Source organism: Misgurnus anguillicaudatus, chromosome 4, assembly GCF_027580225.2.
Source record: "Misgurnus anguillicaudatus chromosome 4, ASM2758022v2, whole genome shotgun sequence".
Taxonomy (NCBI): domain Eukaryota; kingdom Metazoa; phylum Chordata; class Actinopteri; order Cypriniformes; family Cobitidae; genus Misgurnus; species Misgurnus anguillicaudatus.
This window is the reverse complement of record NC_073340.2, coordinates 28,558,906-28,573,412: the sequence shown is the minus strand read 5'-3', so window position 1 is coordinate 28,573,412 and position 14,507 is coordinate 28,558,906. Positions and strand designations below refer to the sequence as shown.

Below are 14,507 nucleotides of genomic sequence, written 5' to 3'. Positions count from 1 at the left end.
GCACACTAATCACAAAACTATAATCCAGACTAATTTGCATCGCTTGGACAAATGGATTTGACAGAGAAATACAGCATTATGAGCCCATAAGTAGTAAACTAGTTTCCCCGTGATGTGTTTGATAATGAAGGCATTTGTCTCTATCATTCACTCCCCAGTGACTCTCTTCCCAGCAGCCATCTGGCCAGAGCGTGAATGTCATTGACCAGAACTGCGGTAACAAGAGAGCCAAGTTGTCGCTCATTTTTACGTAATCACATGCGTACGCTCCAAGCATGTTTAGATGCATGATGTCATTTCGTTGATGTTGGTCCCCCCTTATGAAATTAACCATGGTTTTACTACAAATAAAGTACAAATGTTTTTCTACAGTTAGTAAAAGCTTTTGGAGTAAACCACTGTTTTATATATTAAAATAGTAATCAATACCAACGTGACTACTACACTTTTACTATAAAACCATGGTACGAGTCATGATGTTGGCAGCACTATGCAAGACACCCAAAAAAATGTTTAGCTATGAGCATTTGGATATTGCTTTGTTTATAAAGTTTTTAGAGTTTAAGTTATCATTTCATGTTTGTACAGAATACAGGAGTCCAGTGGCAGCTGGTGACTTCTTTTTTTTGAAGCGCACGATGCGAAGTTTGTCACAACATGTATTTAGCTTGTCATGTGTGTGGTTCGTCATTTCAAAATATGTGTTCTGCGCTTTGAGAGATCGTGTGTGCATCACGTGTCATGCCAAAATAAGTGCCTGCTGCCTTGAACTTGAACTTGAAAGGAGACACTCGCGTGTGCCAGATACTCGCACAATCTTATGCGTAATCAGAGTTCACTGTTAAGGGAGTGTCTTGCGTGTATTTAGGGAACGTGCGGGTCTCTTTTATCATAAACGGTTTTGACGCGTCTCCAGCAGGCACTTATTTTGACAAAACACGTGATGCACACAGGATCTCTCCACACGCATGACAAATATTTTGGAAAAGGGAACCACATGTACAGTAGTTTTTATTGTTAAAGTTTGCATGTTGGATGTACTGTATACACAGCCCAGTCGAAATTTCATTATATAGTCACGTAAGTCTTTGATTCTTTTTTCGTAGTATTATCACGAATTTCCACGTTTTTTCGTGATCGTATAACGAATTCCTGTTTTCGTGTGATTATCACGTGTTGTTTTGTCCTTTTTCTTACCATTGTTGCTTCGGTTTAGGGTTAGATTTACATAAAATGACATCCCTACCCAAACCCAACTCTAACCCGCCAGGCGACATATAAAAAAATAAATTTAGAAAATAGAGCTGGGCATAGATTAATTTATCCATTTATGCATAACATAATGTGTTTGTGTTGTGTGTAATTATTATGTTTATATAAATACACACACAATCATGTATTTAAGAAACATTTACATGTGTATATATATTTATTTATATTTTTATATATTTTAAATTATATATAAATAAAAACACGATATTTAAATAAAACATTTCTTAAATGTATATATATATGTATGTGTGTGTGTTTAAATATACATAATATTTTAAGAGTTTGGTTCCAAAACGCGATAAACGCCATTTTTGAAAAAAATGAGTTACTGCCAAAATCAGTATTATATCAGGTCAGTAGTTAAAAGTAAATTCTTAATTTTACGCAAAATCCAATATCCGCCGTGTTATTCTGTCATCTTTTCTCCCTTTTTTCCCAAAATGCGACAAACGCCACTGCTCCTTTTTTACAGAACGCAATAAATCCATTTCTGATATTACAGCGGACCATTCACGCAATGTAAACAAACAATGGCGGACGCGCTGAGTCCACGGAGTCCTGGTTTTCCTCATCTACTTTGTACTTCGTGATCAACAAACAAAACAAAATAATACTTTAATTGCATCGCTAAACCTGTGATGGTTTTCTGTGATGGGAAAGAAACGTAAGCCATCAGCATCTAATATTTTCCCTGAGAGGCACTCGGGAGACGGGTGCTTGTTCTCCCGACAGCATCAAGCTTCTCATTCTAAAACATTGACCCCAGAGGATCTTATGAAAAACTTTCCATAATTTTACTCAAAGTCAACCAAAATCGAGCAGGACCAAAAACATTTTACAGCTGATCTCTGTGAAAGACGTTAAGCGAAGACGTCAAGTAACCGCAATGACAGTGATCTTCATATGACAAAGTAAGTGTTTTGATTAATGACATTAATGTTTATATTTTTAATTAGTGTGTACAACTAGTCAACTAAATGAATATAACATGGCAAAGATGAATGCACATTTATATAGGCTATTGATTCAATAGATTTATAGCATTTTGAATAAAAACTTGTCATGGATTTATTGCATTTTGTGGAAAAAATTGTCCGTTTTTATAATAAATCTTTGAAAATCAACTTATGGATTTGAATTTTTTATGTTTTTATAACCTAAAGATGCTATGTGAAAGTTTGTAACAGAAAATAGTTGTTTTCATCTTGTCACTTTCTTGGTATAGAAAACACGTTTTTACCAAAATTTGTCAAAATGGATTTATTGCGTTTTGGAACCAAACTCTTCATTTACACCCATTACAAACTCATATATTATGCAAAAAAATACTTTTATTTTGTATGAGATTAATCTAGATTAATCTATGCCCAGCCCTAGAAAAAATAGTAAAAACCAATATATACAGTAAAGTGACATTCTAATGCAAGCACCAAATCTAACCCTAAACCGAAGCGACAATGGTTTGAAAATAGGAAAAAGCAGTTGAGTAACCAATACGTGATAATCACAAGAAAACAGAAATTCGTTATACGATCACGAAAAAACTCGGAAATTTGTGATAATATCACGAAAAAAAAATATTTACGTGACTATATCACGAAACCTTGTGAGACTGGGTAGGTATACGCAATGAGCAAAAATGTGACCCTGTGTGTGAAATCCAGGCTAAAGTTTCAAAATCTTATGATAAGTTTAGGAGCATCAAAGTTAGATTTTCACTTTCATTTTTGTTATGACCTTACTCGATCAATATTAAAGATATTTACAACCTTTATTCCCCTTCTATTTTTTTATCCTCCACAAACGTCAAACATTTCTGATTTGTTTACCGGCCATTAACTTTCTGTTGTCAGGCTACAAACCTTAGGAATAATAGTGTCAGTGTTTCTTTACACTCGGTGGTACCAGGCAGCACTGGTGGTGACAAAGAGGCCAATTCTGTCCAGTGAAGGGTCTCTGTCAGGGGGCAGCCTCTGCATCACCACATGGGCGTAAAATATGGCGGATGCATAAAAAAGGGACAAGAATGAGACACTATGTCATAAACACTTACAATGAATCGTCTGTTTGAGATGAGATAGAGACAGAAAGGAACTGTGATGGCTTTCTGAGATGATAGAGATACACGAGGCTCTGGCAGATAAGGGTATACCGAAAATCACTTCAGTACAGCAAAATCCAGTGCGTCTCTCCGTCAAATCTCTCAATCTAATTTATGGATTTCAAAAAAATGGTTTTTAAACAACTGTTCAGTCGGACTCTATTAAACATAACTTCTGCAAAGATTTTCACTTATAACTTTCTGGAGTGGATATTGGGAGGATGATATACTTGAAGATTTTTGAAGAAACTTCACTCGACTCTCTTCAGATTCACAAGCATAAACTAAGGGTGTGTTATATCTCAGCTATGGTGCTGATTTCTAAGGATTCTTGTTGTTTATCTTCTTTTGGATATTTGCTTTTTCATTCAGTGTGTCTAAATATGTCTATACTAAACAATGGGATCCAGATTACTTGCTTCTGTTTTGCATTTGTCAGTAGTCAGTTTTTTAACCAATCTTATGCTTGTGCTTTTGTTTCAATAGACGTTTGGACTCTACTGTATACTGTATGTGACCCTGTCTGTGTAATTCATTCAGTAAATCACTAAAAATTCACTATAAATTGGCAGTTTTTTGGAAATTAATATCTTTTACTGTCTGTCTTCTTTCTCTAGTCCAACTCCTAAGGTCCACAGATCTCGGGCGCCACAGTTTGCTTTATGTAAAAGAGATCGGACATGGCTGGTTCGGCAAGGTAAATCCGGTTTATTTTTCTATACGCTTACCTCGCAGACGTGAATGTTGTTGTAAGCATGCGCTTGTACAGACCAAACAGCTTTGCTCCATTCTGTATGTGAGTGTAGTTCGGTCCTGAAGATGGTAAAATGTTTTCCACGCTACACTACCTTTGCCTTTCCTAAATACTACTTTATCATCCTTTGATGTTGGACTTGTGACTTTGGATATTTCTGTTTAGCTTTAACTCTTTCCCCGCCATTGACGAGTTATTGAGTTATCTTGTCAATTAAGAGAAAACGCCTCCTGATCAATGACGCTTCCCTGACAAGTTTTTACGGCAATCTTTATTTCCGCTATTATCCACTAGGTGGCTCTCACCCACATTATAATATACTTTCACTTGTTCAAAAACAGTAACAACTCTGTGTATGTTTTGATCATCATTCTGAATCTGATCAATAACAAAACTCCTTTACAAAAATGCAATTATCTCAACCTTTTGCTCAAAATGTTTAATTTTTGAAGAAACCTACCCATATTTGAGATGTTATATAAAGAGAACAAACTAAGATAGGAAGTTTTTACACCAGATGCGAGTTCAACGATTTGCGCAAGTAGATTACATACAAAGTCAATGCAAAGACGCGATCAGACGCGTCCTCGCGTGGGGCGATGCGAATGACGTGATATGGGCGTATATGTAATTTTCAACATATACAACAGTATTAGCAGCGGGACAAATGTAACTGGGTTTACACCAAACGCGAAGCGTGCAATCGCATCGCATTGCTCGCTCTAGATTACTCACGGGATTAATCTTCGTGTCATGCGAATTTTTGAGGAAGGCGCGTTTGAGGCGAATAGCGCGTGTTTCTACGGCAAACGCGCCTTCCTCAAAAATTCGCATGAAACGAAGATAAATCCCGTGAGTAATCTAGAGCGAGCAACGCGATGCGATTGCACGCTTCGCGCTTGGTGTAAACCCACAGTTACTTTTGTCCCGCTGCTAATACTGTTGTATATGTTGAAAATATATATTATTCTAATTTTATTTATTTTAATTTCATTTTCATAGTGTTCAAACTGTTGAAAAATGTTGTATTCTTAAAAATTTTAGTTTGTACTGTTGGTTGCTTTTGAAACATTTGATAAAACTGAAATTTAAAATAAAGATGTAATTTCATTATTTTTTACAAAGATAAATGATAAATATTAACAAGGTCATAGTCATGTATAAAAACAAGTGTAACACAAAAATCTATCTTGTTTTGTTGTGTTACTTTTGTCTCTGCTGTCAGGGTCAAAAGTAACAATTCACTACTTATGTTTAAAGTGAAATTTAAAGTGAATTAAATTTTTTCAAAATTCCACTTGTGAGTTACTGACCACAGTAAAACATTATCTTTAAAAATTAAGTTTTTCTGAAAATGGTACTGTTGCCCCTGCTCTCCCCTATTGTATGTTTATATATTTATAGAAGAAAATTTTCTAAGACATAACACTCTTGTGAAAATCATAAAAATGCTGGTGCTGGTTGGTAACTTTTTTGACAATGCTGGCCGGGAAAGAGTTAAATACACAATAATACTTAATAATTGCTTCTCTTTCATTCTCATTTTCTCTTTTTCTCTGCTTTGTCTTTTTGTAACACACATACACACACTTACACTGTCCCCAATTTCCCCAACTTTCCATTGAATGGGTATGTCCATCTGTATGTCTGCCTCCGTGGCTGCATGTTTAATAAATCCTCATGTGGTTTTGTTTCATGTGCGTCTGTTTCTTTTTGAGCGTCTCTTTTTGCATGAATCCTGGACTTGATTTAAATACTATTTTGGGGTTTTGTTTGTGTTGAATATCTGTAATCCATTGCCGTCTTTCCTGTTTGCCCATTTCCTTCCTGTGTTTCTATTTGTATCTGTCTGTCACCCTGTTCATAATGCTGTGTGTTGTCCATTTTCCCTCTGTTTATCCCTCTGTTTCTGTTGTCTTCCCTTTGTGTGTTTGTGTGCATCGTGTACATGTGTGCGTGTGTCGGCATGTTGCCATTAACAGATATTGTTGGGGGAGATCCACTCTGGTCTCAGCAGTACCCAGGTTGTAGTTAAGGAACTGAAATCCAGCGCCAGTGTTCAGGACCAGATGCATTTCCTCGAAGAGGCTCGACCATACCGGTAAGTAAATAAATAATGAATACAGTCTTTTATCCCACCTCTTTGCCACAACGTGGGGATGCTGTAGTGGTTATAGATTTACTGTAGCTGAATTCAAAAGGTTGTAGGCTCAAAGCTAGGTTGACCGCCTGTCTCTATTAAATGTACTGTAAATTACCAATAAGAATGTAGGACAATAAATGTTTTATCTGAACATCAGTCTGCACACATGTGGAATTTGTTTTTGTCCTAAAATGCTTTCTCCTCTCCCTGCCTATCATGCAAACACAACTATAGTTTGATACCGCAGAAGTGTAAACGGCTGCACGATATTGATGAAAAATGCCTAGCAAAAAGTCCAGTGTTACATTAACTCTCACAGAGTTGATTTCAACACTTTTTCAGAGTTTTATATAGCTATGCAGACATAGTTTTAATGTTTTCATAATTCTTAGCCATGCTGGTTGATCAATCAGCTTGGTCATCTGCATTTTCTGGATCAGATTCGACTCATATTAATAAGGTAGTAAAGACACTATTAATTCCTGTCAGCATTGCATGTTGAGCTCATCTTCGAAACATGGTAAAAAGCGTCACATTTCTGGCTGACGTCAGAGGTAGTCCAATCACAACACACTGGTTAGTTGGCCAATAAGAGGACACTGCGCTTTTCAAATCAATGAGCTTTGTACAAAAGGAGGCAGGGCATAAAGAAGAACCAATAATGGGCGGTATAATGAAAATAATGTGATTTTATAACCATAAACCACGCAAACACACTGTATTACACCAAATACACAAATTAACGTTGTTTTTCGCAATGTAATGGGGGCTCTTTAAAAAACAATAATAACAAAACCCCGTCCATAACCACAACGTCACAGGGGCCAATGCGGATGTGGTCGTATGAATTATTATCATTTAGCCACCTCGTAAAAAATACAACCGAATTGCCATGAGATAGCTTTGCATAATAGTCAGTATCAAAAGCAGTGTTGGGGAAAGTTACTTTTAAAAGTAATGCATTACAATATTAAGCGTTACTTAGTTACTTTTCATGTAAAGTAATGCTTACGTTACTTTTCAGTTACTTTTGCGTTACTTTTTCTTACTTGGCTGAGGCTTAATCTCTTTCAGGCCTTAGAGGTGTTTTTTATGATCGCAAAATGGTCAAGCTCTGGCCTGTTATCTACGTTTCTGACTCAAACTGTTTCCGCTCAGACGTAAGAGTGCCTTATTTACGTCAATATGTTCAGTACATTATTTTATTTTTAAATTGAATTAATTAAACTGAAAAGTAACTTGCATTACATTTTTAACTTAAAGTAACTCAAATATTAATGTGTACATTTATAAAGTAATGTGTTACTTTACTCATTACTTCAGAAAAGAAATATTATTACGTAATGCGCGTTACTTGTAATGCGTTTCCCCCAACACTGATCAAAAGTATTAAAATCATTGCAAACTTTTGAAATATGCACATTTGCAATATTCCAATAACAAAGTTTTACTCTATAAAAATGCTCTGTTTGTTTGCTTGACTTAACCAGTGGCATGAGCTTGGGGTGGGATGATCTGTTTGGCTGATTGATGGGGGAACTGATTAAAATTTCTTTGTATTGAATCCGATGCCGCTGTATTAACTACGATGTGAAAGTTAACGGAAATTGATTGTAGTCATGATGAGAACTGAAACTGTCTCTCCAGGTCTCTGCAACACCCGGCTCTAGTGCAATGCCTCGCCCAATGTACAGATGTCACACCTTATTTAATGGTCATGGAGTTCTGCCCTCTGGTTAGTCCAATATTTATGTGTCTTTGTGTATTTTCTGGTGAGATAAGCGTTTTACAATTATATCATACATAGTACATTACTGTTAGCCATATTAGCATTTGTTGCTGTTAATGCTGATAGAGACTTGGTGGGCTCTTTTGACTTGGGCTTGTAATGGACTTCCCAGAACACCCTGATGTTTTTTCCTCTGCAAATGTTTTGTTGTTTTGCCCTCTGGTGGCCACGCAGAGAAAAATCAAGATGTCAAGATCAGTGGATGCTGATTAATATTAATACATTTCCCTTATTTCATTGTTTTTGATCTCCGTTACAACAGGGTGATGTTAAAGGTTACCTGCGCAGCTGTAGGGCAGCAGATTCGGTGAGCCCTGATCCTTTACTGCTTCAGAGAATGGCATGTGAGATCACCTCAGGCCTACTGCACCTTCACAAAAACAACTTCATCCACAGGTGTGACAACCACTTATGTTTATACTCTACATTTCTATGAACAACTTCATTAACCTGTGTAAATTACTAGTATACTAGTATTACCAGCATCTGCATAGTCTTTACAGTAGCATTTTTATCTGCCAAAAGGATTAATTTTTTTATAATAGAAACTGTGGGTGTCAATATTTATTGTAGACATAACATAAACTGCTAAGCTAGCTTACATTAAAACTTTAACACGTGTAAATATCTCACAATTCAAACTACCCTATTTGTTCTTATGGTTTCTTCCTGTAACAATATCCTGATGCTGCCTGAGTGTGCATACTCCACTCCAGCATCAGTGATTTTGTTGCCGGTGGTTACCACACAGCTTCTAGCAACTTTAACATCTTTTTGCCATGGTACTTCAAAGTGTATCTTCCTGAAAGCACCCACATGAGAGGTTGTGTTGAAGTGTTTTTAGTGCAATAATATTCATCATGTCTATTCATCAAAAGTTTGCTTTACACTCACATTGTATCCATTTCATTTTGTAACTTTAATTTTAAGCAGTTTTCTAAGTTAAGTGTTTGAGCTAGCAATTCTACATTTATATGATTTCATGCAGACATATCCCATTTCCAGAATGTGCTTAGCAAATATGTATTAATGGTGCTTTGATTTTCTGCAGTGATTTGGCTTTAAGAAATTGCCTACTAACATCGGACATAAGTGTCAAGATCGGAGACTATGGACTATCACACAGCAAGTACAAAGTATGTATTTTTTTCTAACTTTATAAACAATAACATATCTATTAATACGTATTATATCTTATACTATCATTACTAATAATAATTTGTATACTATAAATAATATAATATATATATATATATATATATATATATATATATATATATATATTGATTGCAGTCAACCTTTTTGCTATTATTAGTTTTTACTGCAAATGAATGTGAGGACACAAATATTTTCCTAGCATTAACTAACACACATCCTTTGAATCTGTTTCTCTAGGATGACTACTTTTTGACATCAGACCAAACATGGATTCCTTTGCGTTGGATAGCCCCTGAACTTGTGGATGAGGTTCATGGTAACTTGCTGGTTGTGGACCAAACTAGGGAGAGCAATGTCTGGTCAGTACCTCTACTGATAACGGTAGCGTACTGCTTATAATAGAGTCTTCCTAGATTTACAGAGAAGAATAAGTGTTTGCACTCATTGGTGCAAATAAACTTTGTGTTATCTCTGTTTACTTTTAGTTTACAACTACAAAAATAACTTGTTTCTCTCTGTATATAAGGTCACTTGGTGTAACCATCTGGGAGCTGTTTGAGTTGGGCAATCAGCCATATCGCCATTATTCAGACAGACAGGTTCTTACTTATGCTGTGAAGGACCAGCAATTAAAGCTGCCAAAGCCTCTCCTCAAGTACCCTCTTGCTGATCGCTGGTGGGTGTCTAATAAACTTGATATTGCTCTTCTTACTCATTCCATTACCTTGGGTTAGAGCCTTGACTTTCACTTCACTAGAGCATTTCAATTTCAACCTATCTTATTGGTGGCATTCCCTAAGGCTACTTTAATTTTCTTCAGGTATGAAGTAATGCAGTTCTGTTGGCTTCAGCCTGACCAGAGGCCCACTGCAGAAGAAGTTCATTTGCTACTTAGCTATCTGTGTGCTAAAGGTGCCAGCGAGGCAGAGGAGGACTTCGAGAGACGCTGGAATTCTATGAGACCAAACACGAGCCATGCTAATCTACATGGAGCAGGGGCACTTGCAATTGACATGCCCATGTCATCCACTTCTTCGTCATTCCCCCTCCTGGAGCAGTTTCCCGCTGGAGATGGTTACCACTCTGAATCTGGGGATGACATCCTAACAGTGACTGAAACCAGCCATGGACTCAACTTTGAGTACAAGTGGGAACAAGCTAGAGCTGAACAGCACTACCTTTCCTCTTCCACCACCGGCACTTTGGGTCAAGGCAATCCTCACTGTCAGGAGGTCTTCTACCCTCCAGGTGGAATGGTTGGGGGCTGTGCCGTTGAAGGACTTGCCTTAGGAGTTTCCCCTTCGTACTATGAACCCAAGCAGCTGCAAACCCCAGTTGTGGTACCAGTCCTAAGTGCTCATAGTCCATCGATGAGCAATGAGTATTACATTCGCATTGAGGAACCCGTACAAAGCAATATTGATATGAACTTCACCATGTGTGCTTACAGTCCAGAATTTGAAGGTAGCAATGGAAGCTTTCTAACAGGTAGTGGAGACTCTGGGGAGTGTATCATCAGCTGTCCAGCTGAAACTAAGCCAGATATCTATTGGGCGGCAGAGGTCCACAAATGCAGTGCCTATGATTCAGACATCAGTCCTGCTACATCTTTAACTATGGAGCCACTTTTAGGCCATGGTAGCCCTCTCAGGCCATGGGAGTCTGGTCACTATGTTTCATACAAAGACAGAGATGGTGGTTACTATTATGAACCATCTCCGCCTAAGAGAATGGACCACTACCTGATCGGAGGCCCAATAGATACTCCGCAAGAAAGCTGGGGGTCTCGGAGCCTAAGACAGGCTCTTGGGGAACTAGGGGACCCTTTAGGGGTCTCTCCATCGGTCAGCAGTCCGCCACATGACTATGCTGATCCTTACCTGGAGAACATCCAAGGTACAATTATAGGAAAAAATGTTACAGGAGGATACTATGATATGATGGGTTCCTTGAGGAAGACTATGCCAGGTAACCACTCTGTGTGTATTGACATAGCGACAGGCGGAGCTATATTTGTAGGGCGAGATGACAGTGACTCAGAAGAAGAAGAAGATATATTTGTGGAGAGGCGAGGTAGGAGCTGGTCCGCCAGCAAACCGGCTAATAACACAAGGGGGTTTTGTCAGAGGCAGTTGTCTTGTCCGCAGGATTCTTATGCAGATTTCCACTACACTATGCCAATGACAGATGTTGAAGATGCTTGGCCAGAAGAGCAGAGCCTGCCATACCACATGTCCAAACCAGTCGACTACTTGGAGGCACCCGTCAAGAGTAACGCTTGTTTAGTTCATGGAAGACATGTTGCTTCAAACCCTTCACCTGAGTGCAACCCATATTTACATATGTGCCATGAACCCAGAGAGGCTGAAGTATATCCCGTACCATGTTGTCAGGCTATGAGTAGTTCACATTTTGTGGACCCTCTAACAGGGGCACATGTAAGAAATTGCTTCATGATTGACTGTGTTCCAGGAAAAAGCATTGGGTTTCCCCAAAAAGACCAGCATCTAGGCCAAGCGCCTTTATCTGCTGGACATATAGTCTCCAAAATAGAGTCATCAAGGGATGGTTTAAAACAATTTGACATCTCAGAACATTATGTGGATCTTGCAGTAGGGGACACAATCGTCAAACAAGAAAAAGCATTGCATCAAGATATAATTCCAACAGACCCTAAAACTGAAACCGTTACAATCACATCACAGTTGGAGAAAGCCCCAACCGAATTAGTCGGTACAGAACCAGAATCAGAGTTGAGTAAGACAGTGGACAGTGGTGTGGATCGTGGACACTCTAGTATCAGTCTGGTGGAAATTTATGACAGTAGCGATGATGATATCACTGATGTAACCTCAGGGATTTTTGGTGACTTCACAGTAGAAGTAGAAACTGCTGAGTACACCAATCCAACATTCAAGTCTTTACAAACGCAGCTTGGCACCCCAGACTCAATAGACTCCATTAACATACCATCTACAGTATGTTCCAGTGAGACACTCAGTCCTGCCTTGATCCATCCGTCATGCTCTCCCAAGACTGTGGACAGTGGTTATGACACAGAAAACAATGAATCTCCAGAATTTGTCTTAAAGGAACCACATGAACTACAAGATTCCAAAGCCTTAATCCAACCCTTGGGGAAGGTAACATCTGGGACTGCATTTGTCAGCAAAGATCAAGAGATCGAAATTGCACAAGCTGAGCAGCTAGTGGAAGATGTTGATATCGTAATTGCCTTAACAGCATCTGAGAGCAGTGATGGGGAGCTGAATGCACTGAGTGATAAAACGCCATACAGAGATTCTGCCTACTTCTCCGATTATGATGCAGGCAAAGATAAAGAAAGCGAAGAGGACATCAATGAAGTTGAGGATCAGAAAGATGAAATTATGAATAAACAGGAACTATTTTCTCAACTGGTGATGGAGGTAGATGAAAATTGTTTGCCAATGGAGAATGAAGAAACGCTTAAACAGACTGAAGACGTAACCCCCACAGTTCTGCCAAAAGTAAATGAAAGTGTTCCTGCTTGTGACCCTGCCATCTGTAGTGTGTCTCTTCCAACTTCTGAGGATGTAGTTTCTATTATAAAATGTGTTGATGTTGAAGATCTTGGCATAGAATCAGATATTTCTGCTGAATTTGAACCATCTGAAACCCAAATGATTAATTCGAATGACTCCCCTGAGGCCAATGCAAAGGAAGAGGAAAAAGTTAGGAGTGAGGAAAGTCCCCTTGACCTGCTAAGCTCCGAAGATGATGTTGCAAACCCCAACGAGTACATTCCAGAAGTCCTTATTTCGGAAGAGAAGGTCATAGTTAATGATCTGAGCTGTAATAATATGTCCCAAGAAGAACCAGTGATCTTTCAGAAGGAAACCGAGAAGGAAATGGTGATTTCCGAAGTAGAAAATGACAGTTTATCTGATTCCCCTAAACTGGAGCAACTGGAACCCAGAAATGAAAATTCTAAAGAGGTTGGACATAAGAGAAGCTTGACTCGTTCTTGTTCTCCTCCCCCTCCCTCTCCGCTAGAAGGACGGACATCTCCTACAGATGGAGAGGAGGCAGATGAGGAAGATGGCGACTCTGAGGACAGCGATGAATCGGATGAGGAGCTGCGTACATACAGCATCCAGGAGCAAAGTGAAGAAAGTGAGGATGAGATCTTGCCTGTACCAATTATTGTGAGTGACTGCAGTGATGCACACAAACTCCGAAGCCTACTGAAGATGCCGACTCTGCAAAGCGATACACTGTGCGATGAAATGGAGACTAGAAAGAAGGTGGTGTCCTTCTTTGATGATGTCACCGTTTATCTGTTTGACCAGGTAAAATGAATGGTAGATAATAATTATTCTATTTAAATACACTTTTAAAGTTTAATCTAATATTTTTTAAACATTTTAAGGAAAGTCCTACCAAGGAGCTGGCAGATCACAGCTTTCCTCTTGATGGAGAGTCGAGCAAACAGAGTACTAAGAGCAAAGTGCCAAACCAGCAAGACAAAGTCAATGTCTCGGACGATTCTTCTGACGGAAATATTTCAGAAGAGAGTAAGAGTATTTTTCCTTTACCTTTTGAGCTGAACATTTCAGCTTCTGTATAATAAAGCCATTTTTCACTTTGATCTCAGGTGCAGGGTTGGAATGGGAAGATGATTTCTCCTTGTTACCCCTTCCCACATCTACCAAGGGGTCTCCTCCAGATACAACCACAAAGCAGAGTCTACCGACCTGTAGCACTAAACCTGTGGCTCGGGTCTCTCGTTTCACCGTCTCTCCATCCAATGTGTCACGTTTCTCTATAACACATGTCTCAGATTCAGATATGGATTCTGCAGGAGGTAAGACATTTTGATTTGACTTTATCCAAGTAATATGCAGTACAAGTTTATTTTATAGTAAATTGTAAGTTTATTCTCAAGTGACTCATTTGTAATGTAGTACTGTACTGTAGCACATAGAAAATATGAAACTAACGCTTTGTCTTTTTAAGGGAGCAGTGAAGATGGGGAAAAGGAGTAAATCATCACTATACTGCCAACCGTGAGCTGCACCTACAGACCCCTCATTTATTTTAATTTTTTTTTTGAGTTTGAAAAGTTGGATCTCCTCAGAAAACTTGGATCTTAAAGACTGTGCCTCTTAATATAAACAAACTCTGTACAGCAGCTCTTTTTATAGGGCTTAGGAATAAACACCTGAAGAAAGACTGAAAACACACAAATGAATCATTTTAAATGGAAGTTTTGATGGATCTGATTGGTTTAATACGGAGCTACTGGAAA

General features: G+C 38.4%; 1 protein-coding gene across 5 annotated transcripts in view; it reads left to right on the top strand.

Annotated features, from left to right (window-relative positions):
- Nucleotides 1-14,300, top strand: part of aatkb (apoptosis-associated tyrosine kinase b) — a 55,538-nt gene extending 41,238 nt beyond the window's left edge. For 3 of the 5 annotated variants that reach the window (XM_055175775.2, XM_055175777.2, XM_055175776.2), the window contains 11 exons: nucleotides 3,991-4,070; nucleotides 6,110-6,228; nucleotides 7,918-8,005; nucleotides 8,322-8,455; nucleotides 9,111-9,195; nucleotides 9,455-9,576; nucleotides 9,744-9,893; nucleotides 10,038-13,548; nucleotides 13,629-13,773; nucleotides 13,854-14,063; nucleotides 14,216-14,300. In XM_055175775.2, the coding sequence (XP_055031750.2) occupies nucleotides 3,991-4,070; nucleotides 6,110-6,228; nucleotides 7,918-8,005; nucleotides 8,322-8,455; nucleotides 9,111-9,195; nucleotides 9,455-9,576; nucleotides 9,744-9,893; nucleotides 10,038-13,548; nucleotides 13,629-13,773; nucleotides 13,854-14,063; nucleotides 14,216-14,244 (4,673 nt within the window). In that variant the 3' untranslated portion in view covers nucleotides 14,245-14,300. Of the gene's footprint in view, nucleotides 1-3,063; nucleotides 3,664-3,859; nucleotides 3,883-3,990; nucleotides 4,071-6,109; nucleotides 6,229-7,917; nucleotides 8,006-8,321; nucleotides 8,456-9,110; nucleotides 9,196-9,454; nucleotides 9,577-9,743; nucleotides 9,894-10,037; nucleotides 13,549-13,628; nucleotides 13,774-13,853; nucleotides 14,064-14,215 lie in introns of those variants that run through there. The other 2 variants (XM_055175779.2, XM_055175778.2) reach the window with 2 other exon arrangements.
- The last annotated feature ends 207 nt before the right edge of the window (nucleotides 14,301-14,507 follow it).